The sequence below is a fragment of the Halyomorpha halys genome, unplaced genomic scaffold (genome assembly GCF_000696795.3).
Source record: "Halyomorpha halys isolate HHAL.00 unplaced genomic scaffold, Hhal_1.1 Scaffold49.1, whole genome shotgun sequence".
NCBI lineage: Eukaryota > Metazoa > Arthropoda > Insecta > Hemiptera > Pentatomidae > Halyomorpha > Halyomorpha halys.
This window is the reverse complement of record NW_027115511.1, coordinates 526,635-552,781: the sequence shown is the minus strand read 5'-3', so window position 1 is coordinate 552,781 and position 26,147 is coordinate 526,635. Positions and strand designations below refer to the sequence as shown.

General features: G+C 35.8%; 1 protein-coding gene across 3 annotated transcripts in view; it reads left to right on the top strand.

Moving 5' to 3' along the window:
• Positions 1–26,147, top strand: part of LOC106690046 (myocardin-related transcription factor B) — a 223,142-nt gene that overhangs the window by 70,969 nt on the left and 126,026 nt on the right. The window contains exon 2 of one of the 3 annotated variants that reach the window (XM_067052555.1): positions 7,134–7,183. The exons of 1 other annotated variant lie outside the window; for it this stretch is intronic. Coding sequence is in view for 1 of the 2 variants with exons in the window: in XM_067052554.1 (XP_066908655.1) it covers positions 19,331–19,391 (61 nt within the window). In the remaining variant the exon portion in view is untranslated. Of the gene's footprint in view, positions 1–7,133; positions 7,184–19,240; positions 19,392–26,147 lie in introns of those variants that run through there. One more of the 3 variants, XM_067052554.1, reaches the window with a different exon arrangement.

Genomic DNA, 26,147 nt, shown 5'->3' with positions numbered 1-26,147 from the left:
TTGGTGGATGATGTTCATTATTTCTGAGGGATGAAAGGCATTACGAGAAAGGGTCATTTAGAGGAGAATCGTAATCTCTGCTTCAACATGTTCAAGATAGGTTGGATTAAGGATATCAGGATTTGAGTTTTTGCTTCATCTGATCGTGTCCAAGTCTTATTTTCAGTGAGAAGTGGATGGTTGGAGGATTTGTATTTTAGTAGTTCATAATGATTAGTCAGTGGCATTTAAGTTTTCTGTTAAGATCTGGAAAGTTTGTATTCTGTGTTTTCTAATTTATATTCTGAGTTTTGTCCGAAGGATATCTTGTTCTGTGCCACCTAGCTCCTGCCCGGCGTTTTTCTGTTACTAATGCTTGTATGTGACGAGGTAAGTTGTAATAATATATATATATTAAATTTAAACCCTATCTAGATAAATTATGGCATGATTTACAAGTTAGAGCCAAAATATAACGTGTTATAAAATGTTGTAGAACAACTGTAAAAAGATATGGTTTTGTCGAAGAATTTATTCGATTTCAAATTTTTCTATTTTTTTTTAATACATATATGTTCATGAATATTTTAAGTGTTAGAGATCGTATATAGTTGCATTCTCATGTTTGTTTTTTTTTTAATTTTAATCTTAATTCAATATGGTCATACTTAATATGGTATCGTATGGTGGTATGGTATGGTATGGTTATATCCAGTTATTCTCCTTCATTCCTCTCGATTTCTATTCAATAAGTTCAGTTGATATTGAGCCATTAGCTGAATTTGTAATTGAAGATTATTGCAGGGTTGGGATCGGATTCGAAGAGCCAACTTAATTATAATACAAAAGTTATCTTATTTAATTTTTTTTTATTTCATTATAAATTAATTATGATAATTATTAATCAAGGTAGCGTTAGGTAAGTGCGTAATGACCTCGTTGGTGTAATAGCGGTATGTGCTGCTCTCTAGGGAGCATGAATTTTAAACATCCCTGAACCCGGCAGTGCTCGTAGGCTACATTCATAGTCTACCTCCCAGGAGGTGGGCCGCAATCTAATTCTTTAGTTGATAAAAATTAGTTGTAATAAAAAAAAAAACTAATCAATAACCCTTCAGTGACAGTATCTTCACTACCGCAACCTTTATCATGGTAGACCTGATAGTGCTACTGTACTGTCACAATTGTACGACGGTAACTATCTTACAGTTCACCCCATGGCATATTAGCTTGTCTGAGCATTAAATATCACCGCGTAAATGAATATTACATAACAAAAGCTTAACTTCTATAAAAAAAAAAAAAAAAATGTGATATAGATATAGCAGCTCAATTCTGAGGATTGGAGCAAGAACAAGAAATGTACCTTTTTGAAATCTATGAATTTTTATTTAGTAACGTTATTTTTCCAAGATTAACCACACACAGCTTTTTTGAAAACTAATAATTTCCTGTATTATATTATTGATAGCGATTTCAGACAGAACTTGTCATATCCAAGTTCAATGTAACTGAAATGATATTTAATTACTGTTTTAATTATAATTAATACAAATTAGTTTCGACTGATATGGATAATGAAGTCCTTCACGCAAACAATTTTATTTAATGGCAAGAGTGCGAGAGCATTGATGACGAGTTGAGAGTTGGAGTTAATTAAAGAAGGGCCGACGTATAGCCGAATCCCATATCGGAGGGTGGGGAGGTGAACAAACTGACGGGAGACAATAACGGGAATTCCAATAGAGCGAGCGAGTGTGCCAGGGGCAGATATCGATATTGTTCAAAGGATCGATCTGTTGGATAGATCGTTTCCCTTCCTCCCTCATATCTCTTCCAGCACTAATTTCCTCTTTGCTCCGTCCCATCATCCACAGCCTCTCTCATTAAGATTAGTTATTGTTTAGCTAATTTGTTCAAATTTAATCCACTCTGACTTTTTTTGTTAGTTACATATTTCAGCAATTTGATTAATACATTTACAATTAAACCTATCCTAACGGAGACTTCTCTACAACGGACACTCCATGGTTGAAGGATTTGTATTTTAGTAGCTTTTTAGTAGTCCTCCATAATGATTTGTCAGTGGTATTTAAGTTTTCTGTTAAGTTCTGGAAATGTTGTATTCTGTGTTTTCTAATTTCTGCTTTTAGTCTGTTAGTCAATTTATTGTAATGAGTTTTGTCCGAGGAATATCTTGTTCTGTACCACCTCGCTCTTGCCCGGCGTTTTTCTGTTAATAATGCTTGTATGTGACGAGGTAAGTTGTTTTCTCTAAAACTTTATGTTCATTGGTGAAGTATTGTTAGTGATAGTAGTTCCTGTCGATCTAGAAAGTATTTCGATAGCAGAGTCGATATGTTCTTTTGTTTTTAGTGAAATTTTTAAGTCAAGTACGTTTTCTAGATCAGTCCGAAAATTTTTTCAGTTTACCTGTCCTGTAACCATTGAAAGGGGAGAGGTTCTAGGAATAGGATTTGAATGGATGTGAAGTAGAACCGGGCTATAATCTGAAGAGAGGTCATCTAAAGATTGAATTGTGGATTGTGAGGATATTTGGGAAGTGACAAATATATACAAGTATATCGGGACTTTTTTAAGGGATGTAGGCCAATAAGTAGGATTTTTAGGAGAGAGGATGGAGTAACTATTGGATATTGTGACTCGAGAAAGAGTCCTACCACGAGTATTGGACGTTCTGCATCCCCACCGTTGATCTTTGGCGTTGTAATCTCCTCCAGCAATAAATCGCGGACCAAGGGACCAGAATAAGGAGTCAAGATGGCTTTAGGAATGTGAATTACCTGGAGAACAATATCCAGCTGAAAGTGTTATGTTAAATGGGCGAGAGGATAAGATGACAGATGTTGATTGAATAATATCAGACGGAGTGGAAGGAATAAGGGAGTGAGGTAAAGATTTATGAATAAGGATACAAGAACCTGCGTGGGATGTGTTTTCAGGGTGATCTGTTCTATATGTAATGTAGTCGCGTTTGTAGAAATAAGAATGCTTTGTGAAATGGGTTTCAGTCAGTAGTGCTATGTCGATGAAATGTATATGTCAAGTTCGTCTCGGTGGTTGTGTAGTCCATTTGCATTCGATAAAAGTATATTTAAGGTGCTTATGTTCATCTAGGTAAATTGAACGGGATTTCATTAAGGAGTCTGGTTAGGAGTGAGATAAGAGGCTTGATTGTGTCTTGAAGATCACGAAGGAAGGAGGAAAGAATAGATGTTATTTCAGGTGCATTTTGGCTGTTTTGGAAATAGAAGGTTTGATCATGGACATGAGTGTATGTTACCTCCTTTTAATGTTCTGGGTATCTACCATTGATGTGCATCGAATAAACGATCGATCAATGCCGATCTTTTTCCATAGCCGCTGGACCTTTTCCCATACCGTCGCATTTTCAACATATAAATGGTGGATCTTACCGGCTTTGGATGCTTCTTTCAGGACTGTACATATTTGGTTCTCTTTAACAATCGGTTGTGACCAGATAGTCGAAATGATACTACCACCGTACTTGCTATGTTCCATCTTCAGCAACCTCGTAGTTTTTGTCTTCCAAATAATATGGTACCTCTTGTCCTCCAGTTCTTCCATTTCCGTCTGTCTGTCATCGTTTGAACATTCTTCTGCGGACGTTTCCTCCCTAATCTGATTCTCTGGTGAGGCTGGTTATCTTTTCCGGAGTCCTCTCTCTCAAGAACTGCCTTCTAACTCCAGATATTTCCCCATGGCGTCTTCTACTTTGTTTATCATAATAGCTCGCGAAAGCAAATCTCCTACAACGTTTTCCTTCCCTGGTTTGTACGTTATAACCATGTTGTACTGGCTTAATAGTTCCTTCCACCTTGTGACTCTCGCGGACGATTCGTTAACTTATCGTCTTCCGTACAAGTAGGGTCGGAAATGCTCTATTACCCACTCAATTCCCAGTAGTTCTAGTTCCAAGGCGCTATGAGTCTTCTACTTGCGTATGCCACAGGACGTACTCTTACCTCACACACCTGTGACAGCACCGCTCCCAACGCCTACGAACTAGCGTCTGTGTTCAATGTAAATTGCTTCTGGTCGGGAAACGCTAGTTCTGGTTCCTTCTGCAGCTGGTTTCGAAAGTAATGGCAGTTTTGTTTTGGTACTCTGGGTGCATACGAATCTGATGATACCCTGATTTCAAGTCTAGGTACTAACGATTTTAGTATCTAGTATCTTTAGTATTTAGTAGAAACTTTGGTTAACAATGAATAGTTTTCTTTTACTATTTTGATACCTTTATCTTCCTCCAATCTACTTCATACGGTCAATTATTATCTTCCGATAATAATTATTTCGTTCTTACCTCTTGCTTTGAGTGTGTTAAACATAAAAAATAAACTAAAGCATTTTAATTATTGTTGTGATTACAAATCCTTACACATAATTAAAAACCATTGATGAAGGACTATATTTACAAACAGATTAAAAGAATACATTATGAGTATTTTCATCAGTTTGCCGAACTCTATTAATTTTGATTTAGACTGGCACACCTGTTTCCTTTGATGTGGGTTTATTTATACGCCCTGTTAAGGTTGTCCAGTCTGCTGGGAGTGAAGGGCAGGAAGCCCTAGCCATATATTTCCTCTCACTGTCTCACATGGTTCTCGGATCTTGGAATAGTTTGTAGTTGTTCATCTTAATTAAAATTAATAATCAATAAAAATAAAAATTGCTTGAAAACTGTTTAATCCTCGAAGTGGTTAGTAAATTATTTACAATTGGAAACTTAAATTTTATTTATGTTGTAACCTGTGCAATGAAATAAAACGAATCCTTTTGGCTCCTCGCCAATCCGTAATATACTCCTGTTACCCAAAAAATAAAATTGGAACTATATAATTTCACTCCAAAACACAAGTTAGTTTTTTTTTTAATGATAAAATATTCTCCAATAATTCTCAGACTATGTTGATTGAACTCGTGATGGTACAGTATTGTGGTTTTAATATCTCATTATCAGGTCTTTTTAAATCGAAATTGCCTGACTGGTCGAAAATGCCGAATTTTCAAATCAAAGCTTCCTTTATAGTAGCTTTAATTTTGTTTAATCATTTTTCATAGTTTAATGTGATTGAGAGATATGGATAAATATAAAATTTTACTTTATATATAATCTTTACACTTTCATGAGGCTGGTTTTTATTGTTTAAACAAAAATAATTTTTTTACAATATTAGTCTTAAAACAATTTATATTTCTTTATAATTCCGACATTTCGACCACCCTCATGGACAATATTAGAACCACATCAGTTTTAAAAAATTCAGTCCACAATTACGCTATTTTGTCAATTGAGCATATTAAATTAAACATTAAAACTTTTAATCGCAGTCAACCTTCACTACTATATATTGTAGTCGTGAAGCATAAGGGACCTTTGATCCGTTTCGCACTGCACATGAAGTGATTTCGATATGGCAAAGCGGAAGAGAGTAACTACAATCATATCTCATTCCAACTTGAGTATATTCACCGCTTGAGAGAACAACTATTTGGCACTCACTGATTTCCGTTTTGCCCACAACTCTCGCTGACAGTTATTTTGGACCAATGGCCGTTCATCTTATCTCCGCTTCTCCTTTCTGACAACCTCTGGATTTATGGACCCTCCTGGCCTAGCCCTTTAATTAGGGGTCCGTTCAACTTGCTGTTTACCTAAACAGTAAGTAATACAACTGAAGTGGGATAGTCGTATTGACCTATATTGGGGTCTTTGGAGGTAATATACTATTTCTGTTGCGACTAATTTACAATGATATCTTCGCTCTCTTTTACAATAATATCTTAGCTCTCTTGTACAATAATATCTCTGCTCTCTTTTTTCTTGTTTTTCTCGCAAATGAGGCAAACACTGGTGCGAATATATGCTCAGTTTTTAGAATACTTTTCACCAAATAGCTTAGCAGCAGTATTGGACCTTGTGAGTCCCAAAAAACCGTAAGCATCTGTTTTCCTGCGAACAGTTGGGTCATGCACGGCGGATGTGTCCATTCGGTAATCTGACGTTTACTCACCTGCTAGTAATGATGGATCTATATTTCGTCACCAGTAATAATCCTGTCTAAGAAGTTGTCCCGTTCGTTACCATAGCGATCCATGAGTTGTTTTGGGGCCCGTCTTACACGTTATGAAACCCGTCTGTTTTGTAGACAGAACTGTGACTAATTTGCAGGCGATGTGCCACTTGGTCAATAGTTTCTCGTCTCTCTAAGAGGACCATTTCACGTGAACGCTCAATGTTTCTTCATTTGTGGCGGTAACGGTAGTCCGGCTCCATAACACTTGTGCGATCATTTTTGAATTTTTCAATCCATTCGTAGATACTCCGTTGTGGTGAAACACTCTTCCCTACGCCTTCCGACAACAAAAAACGGATCACTCAACGTTTCTCTTCTTTAGTGCAAATAGAAAGTAGAGCAGCCATGATTAACAGCACAGTGATAAAAAAACTAACCTAGTAACTTGACTCTTGCATTGACATTACAACAAATAAACGAAGCATATGCGTCATCAACGCAACACGACAGTGCTACTTATCTCTTTTGTTCTAGAGCCCTGATGAAGACCTGAAACTCAGGTCGAAACGTCGGCATAAAATAAATATGGTTTTTTTTATTTATGTTGTTCTTTGCTGACCGCTCCCCCCGACAAACTTCTCCAATCATTAATCTACACCTCGTTATATTTTTTTTTCTTTCGAAAATAACTAAAATAGCGATAAATTCAACAGAAGACCAGGAATCTACAGAAAGCTAGAGGGCGCGTGTCCAATAGTGTGCACACAGTGAAAGTGGTGTGCATCGCACCTGATTTATTTTATTTTATTGAAATAATTATAATTATTATTTATAATTATAATATACAATTATTTGTGTAATGTCCGAATGGGATCCAATAACTATTCTCATTTGTGGCGATGGGCGAGGAGGCATATGTATGCATTGCATATTTCTCTAATACCTGAGTGGGATCTACTCCCATTTGGCTGGCATTTTTAGTAGGTATATGAAAAAGACATACTTTTTTATTGAGCATTAATCATTTTACTTAGTTACTTGCATCGTTTAACTTACTTTACTAGTTTAGTTATTTATTTATTTTTTTAGGAGACCTCCAAGAAGCACGTATCACGGGAGCTAGACTTGACTCAAAGCCGGTATGTTTGTATTGTTATTTTAAAATATAACATTGGATTGTTACTTTTCCATATTTTTAAAACTGCCTATTATCCATTACAAATTAGTACTATTCTTTTCCTTCTTCATATTCGATGCTTAATGGTAATAGCCAAATATTCTAATAAGCAACTAATTGAGGTAATGTGTAAATAGACGAAAACTGGAAATTTTACTTAACTTATATTTTTTCATTTCAATACAATTGATTTTAAGACCCTTAATAAGTATTTGATGGCAATACTTTATATTTAATAATTACTTCTTTCAAAGAAGTAGACATTTTGATAAATGTAATGAACTAAGAGAGAACTAAAAGCGACCCCGATATGTTGAAGGCACAGGACAGATATAGCTGGAGGTAATTGGCCCCTTAAAGGAGAAAAATCGTTTTCTTTTTATTAGTGCAGCTGCCTCTCGCCCCTTCCTTCTTTAATTTACAAACAACTAAAAAATATTATTTATAAAGATAGCATTCAAATAAAAGTGAAACAAAGTTTGTACATGGCTAGAAAGATTTTTTTATATATGTATGTATTTTTGTATATATAGTACTTGTGCAGCCTGGGGAAGACCTGGAGTGTCGATCCACGGCGGATTTGGCTGATTAAATAATTATTTGCCGCTACCGAAATCGATCCCGAGCCCAGTACCTTACAGAGCTACTCCGCTTCCGTTTTACATAACATCGACCTTTAGTAGCTATTATTTCATAAACGTTTGTTTTCTAAAATGTTCAATAAATAAATTCTTGAAAATTAATTAATAAAGTTTTAACAACTAAAACCATTTGTAGGTTAGTTGTAAGATTACAACTAATTGGTTTTATTTTACTTGACTTGTAAAGCTTGAATAAACATAACCTATGTATTAGAAAAATGTATTAACCATTAAGACATGGAATTTAGAATTAATAAACCTATATATTATTACATTGAAGTTATGTCAATTTAAAAAAATATATATGAATTCTATATACGAGTATATTCTAAAGTATAAGAAATAATCACTTATGAATATGTATTTTTTTCCTTCCATAAAGTTTTGAACTTCTCAAAACTCCCGGTGTGACTTAAACTGCTTATTATTTATATTCTATTTTTCTAAAATAAAATAATAGCAGTTATTTTCTTTCCTCTCCTCTAAGGTATCAATTATTTTATTAAATAAAAATGATTAATCAATTTCGCTACGGTATAATCATGTCCTTTTAACAGTCACCACCTTTGAAATGTTTATGAAAGTATTACCAAGTCGTGTACATCTACTCGCATTTGATTACGTCTTTCTTTTACTAATTTATGTCATAGTATTATCCTTCTGTTGCGACGATGTTTATAATAAGTTGTCTCTGATTGATGCTTGTGTTTACGTGAGGATCCTGGGCCAAGTGGAAAAAAACCGATGTTTTCGAAAATGTGGATCGAATTTAGAATGAGCGAGTTGAGTTATTGGAGCCTTCCGCTGCTCCAGGTGATATATTGAGTGCGTGAGCCCCGGGTTCTGGAGGAACGGTCGCCAGGAGGGAGATCTATGGACACGAGGGAGGTGTTCTCTGTCCAATAAACATTCAATATTATTTCCTTTCGTTATGGCCCAGCCCTAGTCTTTCATTAGATCAGTGTTTCAGAAATTCATCTGATAGGAAATTATAATATTGTTTCTTCACTGCCAAAGGAAGGTAATTCAAAATTTTGTATTGGAGCGAGAAGTGAAAACAATCTCTGATCAGGATCCAAACCAAAATATAGAATCCCATTTTACATTTTAGTGATTAAGGAGCAAAATTATTGTTTAGGCCTGGTCGTCGAACCAAGAGGAAGTGTGCGGGTTGGATCTAGGAGGATCAGGTCGCATTCTTAAATAAGTTTACTTTCTTATACTCTCGCGTAATCTTATTTACCTTATCATTTCTATATTTCGAAAACAGCTCTTCTGAATTGGGATTAGTTTAGACACGGTATAGTGTGAGTATATGAGTATAAAGTGGTAAGTTTTTTTTTATTTACACTTGGGCCGCGCGAACGTGAGTTGCTTGACACGCCGGTTTTTCGAATCACTTCCTTCGATTTTGCTCAAGGTTGAAAAATATTAGTGTACACTTAGTACAAAAAATAGGGTAAAGTATGAAATCAATCTCGTATAAATTTCATGCATGTCTTTCGCTTCTTATGCAAAAAGTTATTTTCCGGTTACAAATATTTTTCAATTTTATTCTCAACGAAAAATCATTAACTTTATATAATAATTAATATGATTATTACGTACTTAATAGAAAAAGGATAATTTACTGAAAACCCAATTTTAAGAAAATTAATTGTGGGGATTAAAAATAAAATAGCATGGAAGCAATGAATATGGCTGATCAATCAGCTTGGAAGTTATGAGTATGAATTATTAATGACGTGCTTCAATTATGACGATAATTTTAATGTTGCTCGTGTACCAGTGAGGACTAGATGGGGGAGGACTCCCCCCCCCCCTTGGCAGGTTGAGATAGTGTTTCCCCATCCTATCACACCCTATTCTGAACTAGGGCAACTCCTAAGAAGAGACCTTCTTCCTCATCTTGGATTTTATATAATTGAAAGGTTCTAAGTAAGCTATTCTGTACTCTGAAGGGCTCTCAATGTTACCCTTATATGTAGTTCATGTACAAGTTGTATTGAACTACCTCTGTACAGAGGAACAGATAGATTCAGTAATTAAACAAAGCTCCAGTCTATTCATGAATTATGTTAGTTGCATTGACTACCTCTGAGCAGTACAATAGGAGCAGGTAGATACTTATTTTAATAGCAATTGACTGTCTTGTTTTTGATTTGTCGTGTCTGAATGAACAGAATATGTAAGGTTCAGTTGGTAATAACCAAATAAATAATTTTAACGCATGTCATTGAGGATATTTTTATGAAGTTTGAATTTTTTATTTATATTTTTTAAAAATGAATCTTTCTAAAGAAGCCTTTATCGAGTGGAGAGATACATGGGCCTTATTATTTATATAGAATTGTTTAACTAAGATGAATTGTATACTATTTATGTATTTATAAAATCATAAAATCGATTAGATAACGCTAATCGTAGCGTTATTGAATTACACATCTTTTATGAACTTTTACAATTTAGATTCAGATTTATTTAATATACTAGGTCACAAAATGTTGGATATATTATGTTATAATAAAAAATATGGAATGCATAAATGTAATACGTAATGTCCTATATATAATGATATTTATTGAGAAGATGGTATAGCGGTCATGGTCGGTTTACTGAGAACATGAGGCAATGGGGTCAGTGCGTCTTCATTAGTGTGTATTGTAGTGTAGTGTAAACAGTTCTCTTATTGCAAGTCTTACTATAATAGGTAAGATCTCATCTTATTGATTGTATGATTACAGTAATAGTTGCATCTATATCACCAATGAAGTAATATCTGGTTTCCAATCGAAAATTTAAATAACTTGCTCTTTTTGCCCGAATCCTTTTAATTGAACTAAGTCAAAGGTGAACTAAACTCATTAAAATAATTTTAATAAGATGCCTTATCCTCTGATAGGGCTCCCTTAAGTCACGTCCTCTAAAATAATTTTAATAACAGGCCTAATCCTCTGATAGGGTTTAAGTTAATAAGAGGCCTTAAGCTCTGATAGAGTAAAGTTATTACCTTCTGTTTATTTGAAATAATTAACAATTTCACAGTAGTCATTACAAATGGATAAATAAAAACTATGAAAAGATTTGATAATTAACCTAAGGAGATAAGAGGGGAAATAATTTTTTCAAGTTGTATGTAATTGAAAATATATCTCCAGAAATAAGAGTTACACTAGATTTTTGTTGCTTGATTATGTGTATTTTACTCTCGGTTGGAAAAGATCCTCACTTTGCTATGCCCACGATCTGATGTAGTGTAAATTGAACACAAGAATAGCAAGATAGTTTATTGTTACATTGATAAGAATTAGCGAATAAAAAAAACCTGAATAAAAATGGATTAAACGAAATAAATGCTAATGCTTGCATCTGTAATGATTTTGGTATAGATATGGATAGATACAGCTAATAATGTAGATATGTATAGATACAGCTAATAATGTAGATATATAAAGATAAAGCTAATAATGTAGATATATATAGATACAGCTAATAATGTAGATATGGTTAGTATTTGTAGTTTACAATATCTCAATGGAAACCATTTTGAGCAGAAATTTAACTATAGCGGATATTTCTTATTGTTTTGTTATCGTAAATTTACTGGGTTCCCAAAATAAAAAGATACCTGAAATTAACAATTTGGTAGTCTTTTATTCACAAGAACGAAACATGTTTCATTGTTATAGTATATATATGAATCATCACTGCTGGAAGAATGAGCCAACCAAAACGAGGCGTAGGCAGCAAACTGTCGGTGTATATGATTCGTTACCTGTCGGTATATATGTATGCTTTTCTGTTGGTGTATATGTATCGTTTCCTGTCGGTGTATATGTATGGTTTTCTGTTGGTGTATATGTATATGTATGGTTTCCTCTCGGTGTATATGTATGGTTCCCTGTCGGTGTATATGTATGGTTTTCTGTTACATAATGTGTGGAAGTCTCGGCTCGCAAGCGCCTTGTCGCGTCATTTATTTGTATGTAATGTGTAGAAATTGTACCTATTTTTATTAGGTTATAGTGTGCATTATTTATTAAAGACATTGTTACCTGTCGGTATATATGTATGCTTTTCTGTTGGTGTATATGTATCGTTTCCTGTCGGTGTATATGTATGGTTTTCTGTCGGTGTATATGTATGGTTTAAGTTACATAATGTGTGGAAGTCTCGGCTCGCAAGCGCCTTGTCGCGTCATTTATTTGTATGTAATGTGTAGAAATTGTACCTATTTTTATTAGGTTATAGTGTGCATTATTTATTAAAGACATTGTTTGACATTTTATGATTAATAATGATGATGGACTGGACATATTATATAATGTTCATCTCACCTATATAACGTATATTACAATATACATATCATACATTGTTGAATACTTATTCAAACATGAATACAGTCCATAGATAGGATGATAGCAATGTATTATGTATTACATAGATAGGACGATAGTAATGTATTATGTATTTCATAGATAGGAGAAGGATGGAGAGCTGAGCTTTGATATCGGGCGCAGAGCCAGGCTAAATATGCAAGCCTTCTTTTACCTTGACGAATGTCTTAGTTTTAATTGAGTTTGTTTTATAAATAAATTAATAGCCTAGGCTGCGTCAATTGGGTCGTTTCATAGCAGTTTTTTATTTATTTCTTTTTAAACAAACCCAGACAACCATCTAGGTGGCTCCATCTATGAACAACTCTTCAAATTATACTGTCGTTAGAGTTGAAAATTATGTATGCAAAGAATTGTCAGTGTTTTCAATGCCAAGATGGAGCCAAGTGGATTCTTCATTAGGTTTCGTATACATCCCTTTTTCTCTCCCTCTGTGAATCTTTCTTTACTTAAAAAGTAAAACGTATATTTATATAAAATTATATCTTTGATGCTTTTAGAGTATACTTCTACGAAATGACATACCAAATTATCATATTTATTTATTATTTATTTTTATAATTTATGATATTTCTATAACTGCACCGCTTTGGGTGCAAACTATCGACCAAAAAATGTTGGCTATATCTCCCTTGATGTTGGTTCGATCGAGCCGTAGGTAATATTTTGGAGGGAGGGGAGAAGGAAGGGGCTAACAAGTGGACGCCATCTTCCTTAATTCTGTTTTTTTAAGTTTGTTATATTACAGTATTAACTACTTGAAAGATTCCTCAGCTACTTTGTTATCCTTTAACGATCGTGAGTCATCGATTTTGTGAAGAATTATCGATAGTTGCATTTATTGGAAGGGGTTTGCTCTATTTCTGAGGTGTAAACTTTTTCTGGTACCAAGTTCAGTTCGGTTTGGCTTAGATTAGGGTTTTAGTTTATGGGGAACTGGTTTGCTGCTGCTGTTTTTTATTTAATTTTGTTTAACTCTATTTATTATATTTATGATTATCATTGCTATTGTTTACATATTAAGAACCTAACAAATTATGTTTATATAGTACTATAACTAGGGGCCAGTGAGGTCCGGGCAATGCAGATCTACTAATTGAAGGAGAGGAGATGATTGGGGCTTGGATGCTGTCCTTTCTCCTTTGATCGCCTTCCTGTCTCCTATTAGTCGTCTACCGAATTATAGCTCTGTTATCTGTTAGCTATTATCATTTAATATTTAATCTTTTTTAACCGTATAGTTTACGTATTTTTTTATTCTTATGAATAAACAATTCAAATTTATTTTATGTCTTCCTTCCTTTTATTTATATATAATTTTCTTTTCACTTATTTTTTCATAATATTTATCCTACCTTAATTTATCTTGTTGTTTTAATGCTCTTAGTTGTTTTTTTTATCTTTTCAGTCCTGCTGAAGCTCTACCAACGTCACTTTGTAGGGCTTAATAAATAGTTAAAAGCCCTTCTTCTCTAAATTTTAAATTATACGGTCAACAACTATATAACTTATGTGTTACCGGAAGATAACAATAAAAAGGCACATAAATCAATTCATTATATTTGGCACGTTGCTTCATCAATGCCTTTTAACAATTCGTCCATAAGACGTTGAAATGTTATGGGGCCATTTTTGAGTCCGAAACATTCTTGTGAACTCAAAATGACCCCTCCCGAACGTGAAAGCCGTTTTACAGCGGTCCCGTGGATGAATTTCGATCTGGTGTTAACCAACCTTCAAATCGAGAGTGCTAAACACGGTCGCACCACCCAACCTGTCCAGAATATCCTCGAATCGCGGGATATGGTTACCTCTCATCCACTGTGTTGTCGTTTAGTTGTCGGTAGTCCACTACCAGTCTAGGATTTTTTTCGGATTGGGCTAAGGGGCTATTGAATGACGACGTACTATCGAAGATTATACCCTGGGCCTTTAAATTCTCCAATTCCTCCCGGACATGTTTCCAAAGTGAATCCCGTTCTTCCGTCATCCCCAGTGGTCCCCCCTCTCGAAAGAATATGTCTCCGTATTCTTCCATTACCGCTCGCCTCCAATTTCCTGCCTAGTTTATCGCGCCCTGTTTCCCCCTAATACGCGTTGGCCCCTAAACCTCTTTTTCCCTATTCGAATGTTCCATCCGTCCCCTTTTCTTGTTATCCGAGCTCGCGCCTTCATTAATAGGTTACATCCTATTATAGCCTAGTATTCTCGCGGCATCTGTTGCACGAGAGGGACCTTTAGCTACCTCACCCGGATGATAGGCAGATCGTAGCGTTCTCCCCTCAAGCTAGAGCATACCAACGTGCGGTCGCCCCTCTGCTGCCACCCTCCTCAGATTTTTTCATATTACCTTCTTTCACTAACTCGCTGCCACCTGATCCTAGGTTTCCTGTCGTTTTTCCTCACATTTCTCTCCGGTTCTGTTCCTGACATTTTGCTAGAAGATTCGTCCGATCTAGGCAACCCACTTCTTCTTCTAACCCTATGGACGTTATCCTCCTTAGGTTCTCCTGGTATTCCTCCGATAGGTGTAACGGCAATGTCTGGCTTTGTGCCCCTCAACCCCGCACTCAAAACATCTAGTACGGGGACACCAGGCCACCAGATGTCCAGTTTTACCACACCCGTGGCATCGTCGCTCCTTCTACCGGCCACCATGGTCTGACCTGGTTCGATTTCTTCACTACTGAGTGATCTCTACCGATTTCTTTCCTTCTCTAGGGTGTTTCTGTGTTTCTAGAGCAGGTATACGTAATCTTATTCCACCTTCCGTCGTCTGTCTCCATCCTTGCTTTCTCTTCCCGTGCGCTCGCATCCATCATTTCTTGTGCGCATTCGACGAACGTACGTTCCCGTGGTTAGCTCTCCTTCTTGTTTGTCTCCTTGGTCAGCTGTACTTTTAACATTGATCCCTGGAAGCTCATTCCCCAATGGACTACTTCCGTGCTTACTTATTCCCTCATCTTTTACGTGATTAAATTGTACTAGGCAAGCAATGTCCCTGCCTACTGGCTATTGGTCTGTGTGGGCCGCTTCCTCTCCCGAAATAGCTGGAATACATCCTCTTCCGGGGTCCACCTGTCCCCTCCGTATGCCTTCTTATTACAGTCATAATGAACATGGTCAATGTCAGCTTGGCCTGATGATAATGTATACACGTGGAAAGAAGAGCTGATATTCTTCCGAGGCGGTTGGTAGCTGAGGCCTGCCTCGTGATGATCTCTTCCTGTAGGGGATGTCTAGTCCACGCCCGATTGACTGGATAGCTTTTCTCTTATATTTGCCAGTTTTATTTGGATTTTAAAACCAAATCATATAAAAGGTATTGATTTCCAACTAATCTAATCAGGATTCTTTACGGCAATGCTCCTTTATGGGTCCAAATACCCAACCAAGTCCCGTAAGGTGGCCTGTGTTTATATAAAAACGGAAATACGTACTAAACTGGAATATATATGTTCAAGGCGGGTATATGGTTGAGACGTTTCTGCAACTTTTTCGATGTAACTTAAATACCTAATTTTCAAAATGGTTTCCTCTCAAGTTTTTTTTAGCTGTAAAAAGGAAGGTAGTTAAAGTCAAACCAATAAATAATTTGATAATTACCTGATGAAGATCAGACATGTATTTCCTAGGTTCTAAATAGAGTAGATAAAGTTACCCAATTAACAGCTGTAAAGTCCCAAATTAAGAGCAGTAATATAGACGTATAATGTAGGGAGGACTAAAATTTAAAAATATTTGCTTCTTTTGGTGGTACAACTACTAATTAATATATATACCATATATTCTTATCTTATATTTTAAATATACTCAACTTTTTTTAAGTGTCATATTACATTGATAAGTGAAAGTATTGTGATAAGCGTGCCGCACCTTATTTTTTGAAGTAAAATAATTATATGAATGTGTAGAGCTAGGTCGAGCTTCCTTTTGCTTCCTCTGGTATGTGAAGGGACTCATTTTGGAAGATGTATTAATCCGAATATCTATTAAGATGTTTTAATCCGTGACGGAGTTAACTACATTTGTAGTTAGGGGTGGTTAACATTTGTAGTTAAATATAGATACAAGGAGTTTAAAAGTTGTTGCAATTACAACTCCTTTCGGTCGTTCGTAGTTGACGACCTGGTACTCCTTTTTGCTTCAGTAGTTGTCGAGGAACTGATTATGTTTTGTCGCGTAAGTGAAACTACTCATTCTGTTTGGTCTGGTATGTGGAAGAACTGATTTGGTTTGGTCTGGAATGTGGAGAAAATAATTTTGTTTGGTCTGGTATGTGGAAGAACTCATTTGGTTTGGTCTGGAATGTGAAGAAACTCATTTTGTTTGGTCTGGTAAGTGGAAGAACTCATTTGGTTTGGTCTGGTAAGTGGAAGAACTCATTTGGTTTGGTTGAAATGTGGAGAAACTCATTTTGTTTGGTCTGGTATGTGGAAGATCTCTTTTTGTTTGGTCTGGTATATGGAGGATCTCCTTTTATTTGTCTGGTACGTGAAGGGACTCATTTTGGAAGATGTATTAATCCGAACATCTATTAAGATGTTTTAATCCGTGGCAGAGTTAACTACATTTGTAGTTAGGGATGGTTAACATTTGTAGTTAACTACAAGGAAATTGAAAGTTGTTGCAAATACAACTCCTTTCGGTAGTTCGTAGTTGACCTGCTACTCCTTTTTGCTTCAGTAGTATAAGTAAGTTGTAAAAGTAAATAGTAATAGTAGTAAGTTGTATTTGTAACTCACGACCCCAAACAGAGTAGTTGGAAAAAAGAATTGGAACCTGAAGTTGGAACTATAGTTATGAGTAGTTCATATACACAACTACAATTATTGCAAGCAGTAGTTGGAACTGTAGTTATGAGTATTTCATATACGCAACTACAATTGTTAATAATTTTTACTCGCAATTCTTTATTGAAATTAAAATGTTTAGGGAAAATTATATAGCTATTTTATATATCGGCTCCGCCTCACGAACAAAAATGAAATATTGGGTAGAAGTTTTCTTTATGTTTTTGAAAACATGAAAATGATATGTATTTATTTGAATTTTTTTTTATTTGGTTATTAAATTATTATTTTTGCTGATTAATTATTATTTATTGTAGTGTAGTGATGACATAAATTCCTCTAAATATCTTTTTTTTTCGGAGGTACTTGGAAAAAATTCCCCTGTGAGATAGCTTTATTGTTACCATTTCAAAAATAGTCTACCCTATTTCGAGAAAAAGAAGCTATAATAACCAGACAAGTAGGCTTAACCGAGAAGTACTAAAGAGATTTATATCCGACCAAATCCTCTGACATTTACTGTCGGTCTAGTTTAGCTGTGTTCACTTGTAGGTCTCGACGTTTGTCGCTGTCGTAGGATCCCTGATTTAGGAAGGTTCTCCGGATTTTTTTCACCATCTATAAAACCCTGGCAATTTCATTGATTTTATATTTCTTTTTGATTATATATTATTCGCTTTTCTAAATAATTTATTTACAATGAATTTAGTTCGTAAGCTTCTTTTATAAAGAAGAGTGAAATAAAAACAAACCTGTCGCAGTGCGCGCATCACTTATCCTCCTACACACATCCACAAGTTTAGTGTATATTATATTTTGGTATATATTATATTTCTGGACTAGCTGGGTTTTGAAGTTTTTGCTATTTCTTTAATGTTTGAAATCAAAAATCGTAAAGTATGATAAAAACATTTTATTTTTCCGTTGCTATAAAAGTTCGTATTTTCGAGTTTCTCAAGATGGGAAAAATGAATATAATTATCTTTTTGTATTCATACATTTTTTATTATTGCTAATAATTTAATAAAATTGAATTTACTTCAGATGGAGGTTTTTCAAACATTCGTCATTTAAGTTCAAGTATCAATCTTGAGATTACTTATAGAGTATTAGGCGTAGCTTATATTAAAGACCATTGAACTATAGAGTTAAATCTAAATCGTTGAAGGATTTTTCCAGAAAATTAGAAAAAGATAGTTGACCATATGAAGTATTTTGTAGAAAGATAGTCCGGGTGGCGGTCAATAAAGGTATTAAAATAGTAAAAGAGAACTATTTATTGTAAACCAACCTTTGCAGGGCTGTCAGATTGCGTTTTGCCAAAGATGGCCGTTCACAAAGATGGCCGTTCACATCTCAAGGTGGCAAAACGTTGGTTAACAATAAATGGTTTTATATATGTATATATAGTTGACCGTAAAGATTTAAATATAAGTAGATGGTCAGGTTTGCGGTAAAAAAAAAAAGAACAAATAGTTTAAAACTATTTTAAAGTCCCGACGTTTCGCCCCAGTTTGCAGGGCTTCATGAGGGCTGTTCAAATTTAAATATAAGTAGTTTTCTTTCACTATTTTGATACCTTTATTGACGGCCACCCGGACTATCTCTCTGCAATAAAGAAAAGATGAAAAAGTTATTTCATGCAGAGCTTTCGGCCGAATTGTTGAGGATCATAGATGTAATAAAAGATGTTTTGTAATAGATTGTCGCTGAGGATGGCCGAATTGGCCGAAACGTCGGACTTGTAAACAAAATAAAATGTTTTGAGAGTATAATGGATAAAATTTAAATTATTTATTAAAAAAAAAATCATGTTTTTATTTTGGATAATTGTCGTTCAAAGTGTTTTTAAGGATACTGGGATTGTTTAGATATATTTTTGGAGAATTTTACCCTGCCCTCAGTTGCTTCAGAGGGCAGCACTCTGAAGCAACTGAGTGAAAGGCATCTGAAGCAATAATATTTTCTTTCGATACAATTTAATTTTGAAGATGTGAGGTTTATTTTATTGTCCGATATTTTATCGCACTCATAAACAAAACTATAATTAGTTTCTTTTGTTATCATGACCCAAGAGCTTATCGTCCGGTATTTATCGGATTGGAGTAGCGAGCTACAGCCGTCCAGCTAGCAACACTTAGTGAGTGATAAGGAGCTAGTGATAAGTATTAGAGTACACAAATAGCCCTAGAGCTAGGGAGCGCTAGCGGCGGCTGGCGGCGGCAGTGTTAGTGCGGCAGTGCTAGCTAGTGCGCCATGTCTCCGGAATGAGGGCGACATGCCCGTCTCTGCCCTACCACCCGACCAGGCCTCCTCGCCCCCCTGTCTACACTGTCAAGGTAACTAAACATATATTGTATATAGTGTGCATCAAGGAGGCTTTTCATCCTAAAAAAAAATCATTTTCAAGCTGTAATGTAATCAATGCGTATCAAAACGTAAATAAAAAAAGTGAAAATATTTACTTCAGTAAAATTATTAATGAAGGAAGAACTGCTAAATTAGATTTGACTATATATTACTACCAATTAGGCTGGAAAATATTACTTCGTATTACTACCAATCAGGCTGGAAGATATTACAATATATTACTACCAATTAAGCTGGAAGATATTACTAAATATTTCTACCAAAAAACAGCATGAATGTTGCAACTGCCAAGGGTCTGAACTGTTATGGTATATTGGCTTTGGGAGGCGCCAGTTTGTGTACAAGTAAAACTGCTTCACCACATCTCTTCTTACGAGCTCTCTTTTGAATTATATTTTGCTAATTTTTTTCATTTATATTGTCTTTTATGCTCTATTATAATAAAATAACTAATGCTAATTGTTTTCTTTAAATTGATGAGTGTCACTTTGTTATTGTTAATAATGGTTGACTTTTGAGTGTAACCTCGACGCTTGAGTGCAATGTGACCTAGCTCTCGTTCATTAATGAATAAAAAATATTTGTAATTATCGCATTCTTCCATGTAATTTCGCATTATTTTTACTTTTACCGAACTTTAAACTAGGCCTAAATGATTCTACTGAATCATGATGGTGACCACTGTAGTTGTTCTTGTTCTAGGAAAGTTTAAAATAATATGTTTTCAAGTTTCCTTTTCGTCACTTGTCTTTGCAGTCTTTTATAAATTTCATATAACTACACGTTTTAATGTTCCTTGGTTTCAAAGAATCCAAAAACAAGACGGGAAGAGGCAACCCTGTCTTGTTTTTGGTTTCTTCAGTTTATGTTTCTTTACCTAACCGGTCTGTTTAAACAGTCTGAAAAGTAACTCAGCCTTTATTTGCATCATTTGATCAGCTTCGTGTTGAAGCTAAGCCTATCCTTGCGCTGAAAGCAATAAATAATAATCCCTCTCCCCCGCCTCCAGAGAATAATGCTTCCTTTACCTCGACAATAAACGTGGCTTATTCTCACCCGCCTGAATGTCACCCGTTGGTGGTTGCTATAGAATAGATGCAGTATTGTTGCAGCTACAGCACGCTGAGAAAAGTAGGTCGGGAGGGTATTCCCCTGGGACATTTACGCGGGGAAGCACCAGGAAGCCTTCAGGAGCTTGGCTCTTCCTCCCTACTATTAATTTTACCAGAAAGAGATATATTAGATAGAGAGTAAAAAGATATATTTAAAAAACAATAAAATATTGTATGTTTACAAATCTTAATTAGGAGCTCTCATGGAAATAGGATAGAAATAAAAAAAATGTTTATAAAATCAACCAAAATAGTCGTAAAACTATTTACTATAAGCCAATCTTACGCCCCACGTTGGAGGAATCGAGCAAGGAAAAATGAACATGTTTAATAAAATATATTTAGCTTTCATAGCAAAAGTTTCATATTTAGAGCATAAAAGTAGTACAGTACATCAATAATACAGTACATCATTAATACAGTACATTACATCATTAATACATTATTAGTCCAGTACATAAATAGTACAGTAGATCATTATTTCATTATTAGTACAGATACAAGCGAATACGCTCTCGGGGCGGTGTTATCGCAGGAATACGAAGAGGGAGAACTACCCATAGCGTGCGTACACGATTCGACGGCTCACCGATGCGCAGACCCGATACAGAGCCCTGGAACAGGAGTTCCACCCTGGGAGTCGTGTGGGCGGTGAAGCACTTCCGGTCTTATATTTTTGGTAGATGTTTTCCGGTACACAATAGACTATTGCTGTGGGTTGGTAAACTGAAGGAGACATCTGCATGGATTCCCAGATGGAAGGAGATCCTCAGCCAGTGCAACATAGACATTGTGTACAAGCCCGGGAAGAACAACGTGGTTGCGGACTGGCTTTCAAGAGCGATAATGATTAATGCAATCGAGGAAGAGTAAGGTGAACCATTGGGAAGCGGGAGACAGTTCCAAGATGAAGAACATGAAATGCCGAACACCGAGAACAGGGTTGTCACATCCGAAGACGAATAATAAACTGCAAGTAAACCCACGGAAATGGGAGAGATGTACGAGATACTTTACGACAAACGCCGTCAGATCATCTGGAAAACCAAGACTTCGGGATTAATGAAAATGGAGAACGGGAAATACAGCAGCTGTAGTATCACAACTATTTGGTCCTCACCGGGTGTCAAATAAGACCGGATTTGAAGATGAATGAAAGATGACTTGTATTTTGGCGATGCAATTTCTTTGGAACAAGGTTCAGCGTCTCTGGTGGGCGGAAAGAATCTGTATAGACGGGATATTTATACGGTGCAAGATGAAGGATGATACTCTCCGGAAACCAGAATGCCAGAAAGAGGAGACGCTTGCCTATCACCAGGGCAAGACGATCATAGGGGGCTTAATGAAACTCTCCAGGTGCTGCGCCGGCGATATGTTTTGTTGGGAATGAAGGGTAATATTCAAGGCATCATAGGAAATAGTGAAGTATGCCTAAGCACGAAACATGACATGCACCCTCCGAAGGCCATACAGGAAGAAGCCCCATTTAGTGATCTACAGGCGGACTAGTTTACTTGGAGAGGTTACAAGTGGATTACGGTAGTAGATGTATTTAGTAAATTAGCAATGGCGTACCCAGTGACAGACAATTCGGTGGAAGCAGTATTTAAGGCCCTGCGAACGTGGTATTACGGCGTTCTATAGAGAATCTCATCTAACAACGGACGAGAGTTCGACAATGCTGGAATTTGAGCAAAGATGAAAGACTTGGAGGTAACGTGACACTATAATACTCCAAGTCACCCGAAAAATAGACGGGAAATAGAACGCCTCCATAGTACCCTTAGTGACCACCGACGAGTGTACCAGATGGAGACCGGACGAGGCGATCATCGCATACAACCTCTCGATACACTCCATTACAGGGTTTGCTCCATTCTAGGTTATTTTTGGATTACATGGGCGTCGCAGGGAATATCGGGATTCGGTGGCAGGAGAGGACACTATTGCCGTTAACAGTATGGAATGACGGAAGTTGTGGGCAAAAGTTAAGTTGAGATCGGCGAAACTTTGATGACCTGGAACGTGCTGAATCCCCTCCTAACAGAAAAAATTGTTTCTGAAGAAATTTGTTGTAAAAAATTGTTAGTAGTCTTTTTGATTGTTGTACAAAGAGTGTTTTTCTTTTCTTAGGGTTAAATGCATGTATTACTTTCTTTTGTTGTATTTAATGTGTAGCTTTTTCTTTGTATATATTTATGTAATATTTTTTACTTTACGTTGAATGTCCGTAAATTGGCAGAGGGGTGTTGCATTTAGCTATAGATCTCATATTCTCTCTTTTCTCTTTTTAAGTTTTTTTTTTTACCAAATCTTTACCTTTTATATTTATTTATTATTAATTTCATATATATATACACATACATAACTTAGGTATCAACGAAAGCAGAACTTAAAGAAAAAAAGTAATAAGACATGCTTGGACTGCTGTAAAATACTGGCTTTATTGGGTTTGGTACATATCTTTATAAATCTAAGAATAAAATAAAAGAACTCTTCATACAGTAAATGAACGAGTTAAAATAAAAATACAATATTTACAAAAGTCAAAAACGATAAATAGAATAAATAACTAAATCTTCTATAATCTAATCTAATGGTGGCTGGCAATATGAGAACACTCCAGTTTTTATATTGTTATTGCCGAAAGCCTTAACTGTTCAATATGGACAGTTCTGCTCTTTTTGGATTCTCTGATACTTTATACTGTAAGAAAATTGTTTTCCTTAATAATTATCACCCTGAATGGGTCCTCATATCGCTGTATCCCCATACCCCTATTAGACCCCAACTTTCTATATACAATCGTCCTGATCTTAATCATTCCCATCCTATCTGTAACCTTGAATTCCTAGTTTTTTCCTTTTCCAATCTTCCCCGTGATTTCTCCTTCAATAACTTACTTCGAGCAACATGGTTGTTGTGTATCCCCTCACCGTCCATTCCGTATCGATCTGCAGATTGTGCATCTGTGGTATGTGGTTTTTCTTGTCTCCCTTTTGGCGGGTTTCTGTTATATTTGGTACGTAGATAAACTTCACAATTTCCAACAACCTTCGTCCATACATAGTCTTCTTCATCCTCCACCAAAAATACATTCTCTCTAACGCGTGCAGGACCTTCGGGATTCCGCGGTGATTTGTTTTGTTTGTTGGTGATATGCTATGGTCACGTCTTTTTGTCGTTCGTCTTCTTGAAGGGTTTCCACCATCTGCTTGCAACTGATGATCCTCCTATCCATACCTATTTGTTCGCTACTCCATAGCCGGTTAATCTTCTCCCAGACGATGGCATTCCCCACGAAAAGGTGATGCATTTACCCAGGCCCTGAAGCATCCTTCAACACTCAACAAATTTGTTAGCCGAAGACTCCTTCAACTTTCCCACCGATTGCAGAGGCTTTTTGTCAGTGTTTACTCTAAACCTTCTGCCAAACACATTTGGTCTAAAGTGGTCACCAGCCCACACTATTCCCAAGAGATCTCATTCCAGCGCACTGTATCTGGTTTCCGTCTCAGTTAAGCGCCTATTGGTGTACGCCACTGGGCTATCTTCCCCTTTACCATCCTGAGACAACACCGCTTCCAGCGCTATAACTATTTTTATTCGATGATATCCAGCCTTCAAGTCCAGAGTGCTGAAGCTGAATACCGTAGCTCAACTCAGCCTGTCCAAAATGTCTTCAAATCTGGGGATTGGATACTTCTCATCTACGGTGTTCTCGTTCAGCTTCCTGTAATCTATTACCACCCTATACTTTTTGGTTGTTTCACCTGGCACACTCTTCTTCTTCACTGCCCACAACGGTATATTTTACTGGGAAGTACTGTCAATAATTATTCCCTATCGTTTTACTTTTTCAAGTCCTTCCCGAATGTGGTGACGTAAAGCCTGCAGGTATTACCTCTTTTTCACGTATGTCACTTTGTCTTGTTTTAGTAAGGTCTTGTTGACTGTCCTCCCGTTCGTCCTGAGCATGTCACCTTCTTAAAAACAAATCTTCATATGCCCTCCTAAGGCTTCGTCTCCTGTCCCCTGCCTGATTGCCCCAACCCGAGCGCCCACGTTCTTCCGCTGAAAATGACATTTGTAGATTTTATCTCCCAACTTAATTATCCATTTCCCTCAGCTATTTCTTACCCAAGCTCCCACCTTCCCTTGCAGTTCTTATCCCACAGTTCCTTTGTGTTCCCTATGCATACTTTCTACGATATGTGTGTATGTACGATGTATATGTGTGTGTGTATGAACTCAGGTATAATTATTAAAAAATGTTTAATCTCGATTGTAAAAATAATAAGGAGATGAATCGAGATGGCAAGATACAACCTTAAAGACATGGAAGAAAGCTGTCTGATCTATAGGGCAGGGTGGCATTAAACCTACCCTTTTAGATAAAGGACACATTTTAGTTGACCAAAAAGCATGGAGACAGTGATATTTTAAAAACAATTATGTGTGGCGTTGTTATGTATGACAGATGGCTTATGGTGGTTGTATAAATAAAGTTTGAATAGAATTATTTTATTTCACAAAATGAATAAATTAAAAAAAGGAATAAATTAATTAGAAGATTAAGTTGATTGACCGCCTGGAAGTAATTAAAGGAAAATGGCTATAATAGTAACTAAACTATTAAATTTCGAATGAATTATGAAAGGTTATTTGAATTAAAAATTAAATAATTCAAATTTCAAGAGGTTTCAAATAATAATAATCAATGAATAAAGCAGAAACAAAAAGTTAGATACTTAATGATAAAAACTTTTGATGTAATAAATGTTCCATTTCCAAGAAATTATTTCTTATCCAGGGAATAGAAATTAAATCCAATAGGAAATAACAAATGATCTGATAGATAGGAAATTAAAAAAAAATGATCTGATAGATAGGAAATAAAAAAAAGATCTGATAGATAGGAAATAAAAAAATGGTCTGATAGATAGGAAATAACAAATGATCTGATAGATAGGAAATAACAAATAACAAATATTATTAGTCATCACTGAATTTATTTTTATTCAAATAATATCTAAATACTGCTTTTAATTGTTTAATTTATTATGCTTCTACCATGTTAGATTTTTCAGATTTAATTTGTTCTCTCATGTCATTGATATGAGATCATTTTATAATGTCTGGAGAGAAAATATTTACTACGCTGTATATAGAAAGTAGTTGACTTTGTTGAAATATAAAAATTCATTTACAATAAAAGCACGTAATAAATTGGTTATAATATGGTTAGGTTTTACAGAGAGCTACTGCCATTGAGGTGTTCTTCATTAATATATATATTTTTTTCTCACACCTTGTGGAACAGGTATGATGATGGAGGAATATGATTAAAGTGAATGAGGTTGCACGGCAGGGTTTGCACCTTATCTTCTGCTTAAGGCTGCACTCTGAACACCACCGCTGAATACCACTCTAGCCCTTCTGGTTCTACTCTTGAAGACTCGCCGATGTCGAGTGGTCGAGCCATTCCAAGAGTGCAATAAACCGCCACCTTCCACCCTTAGACGAACTCATTCAAAGTGGGGTAGTTCTCTCTCTATATTCATTAAGGCTAAATGTACCGATTTTTAGTAAGATTTTTTTTCAAGAGAT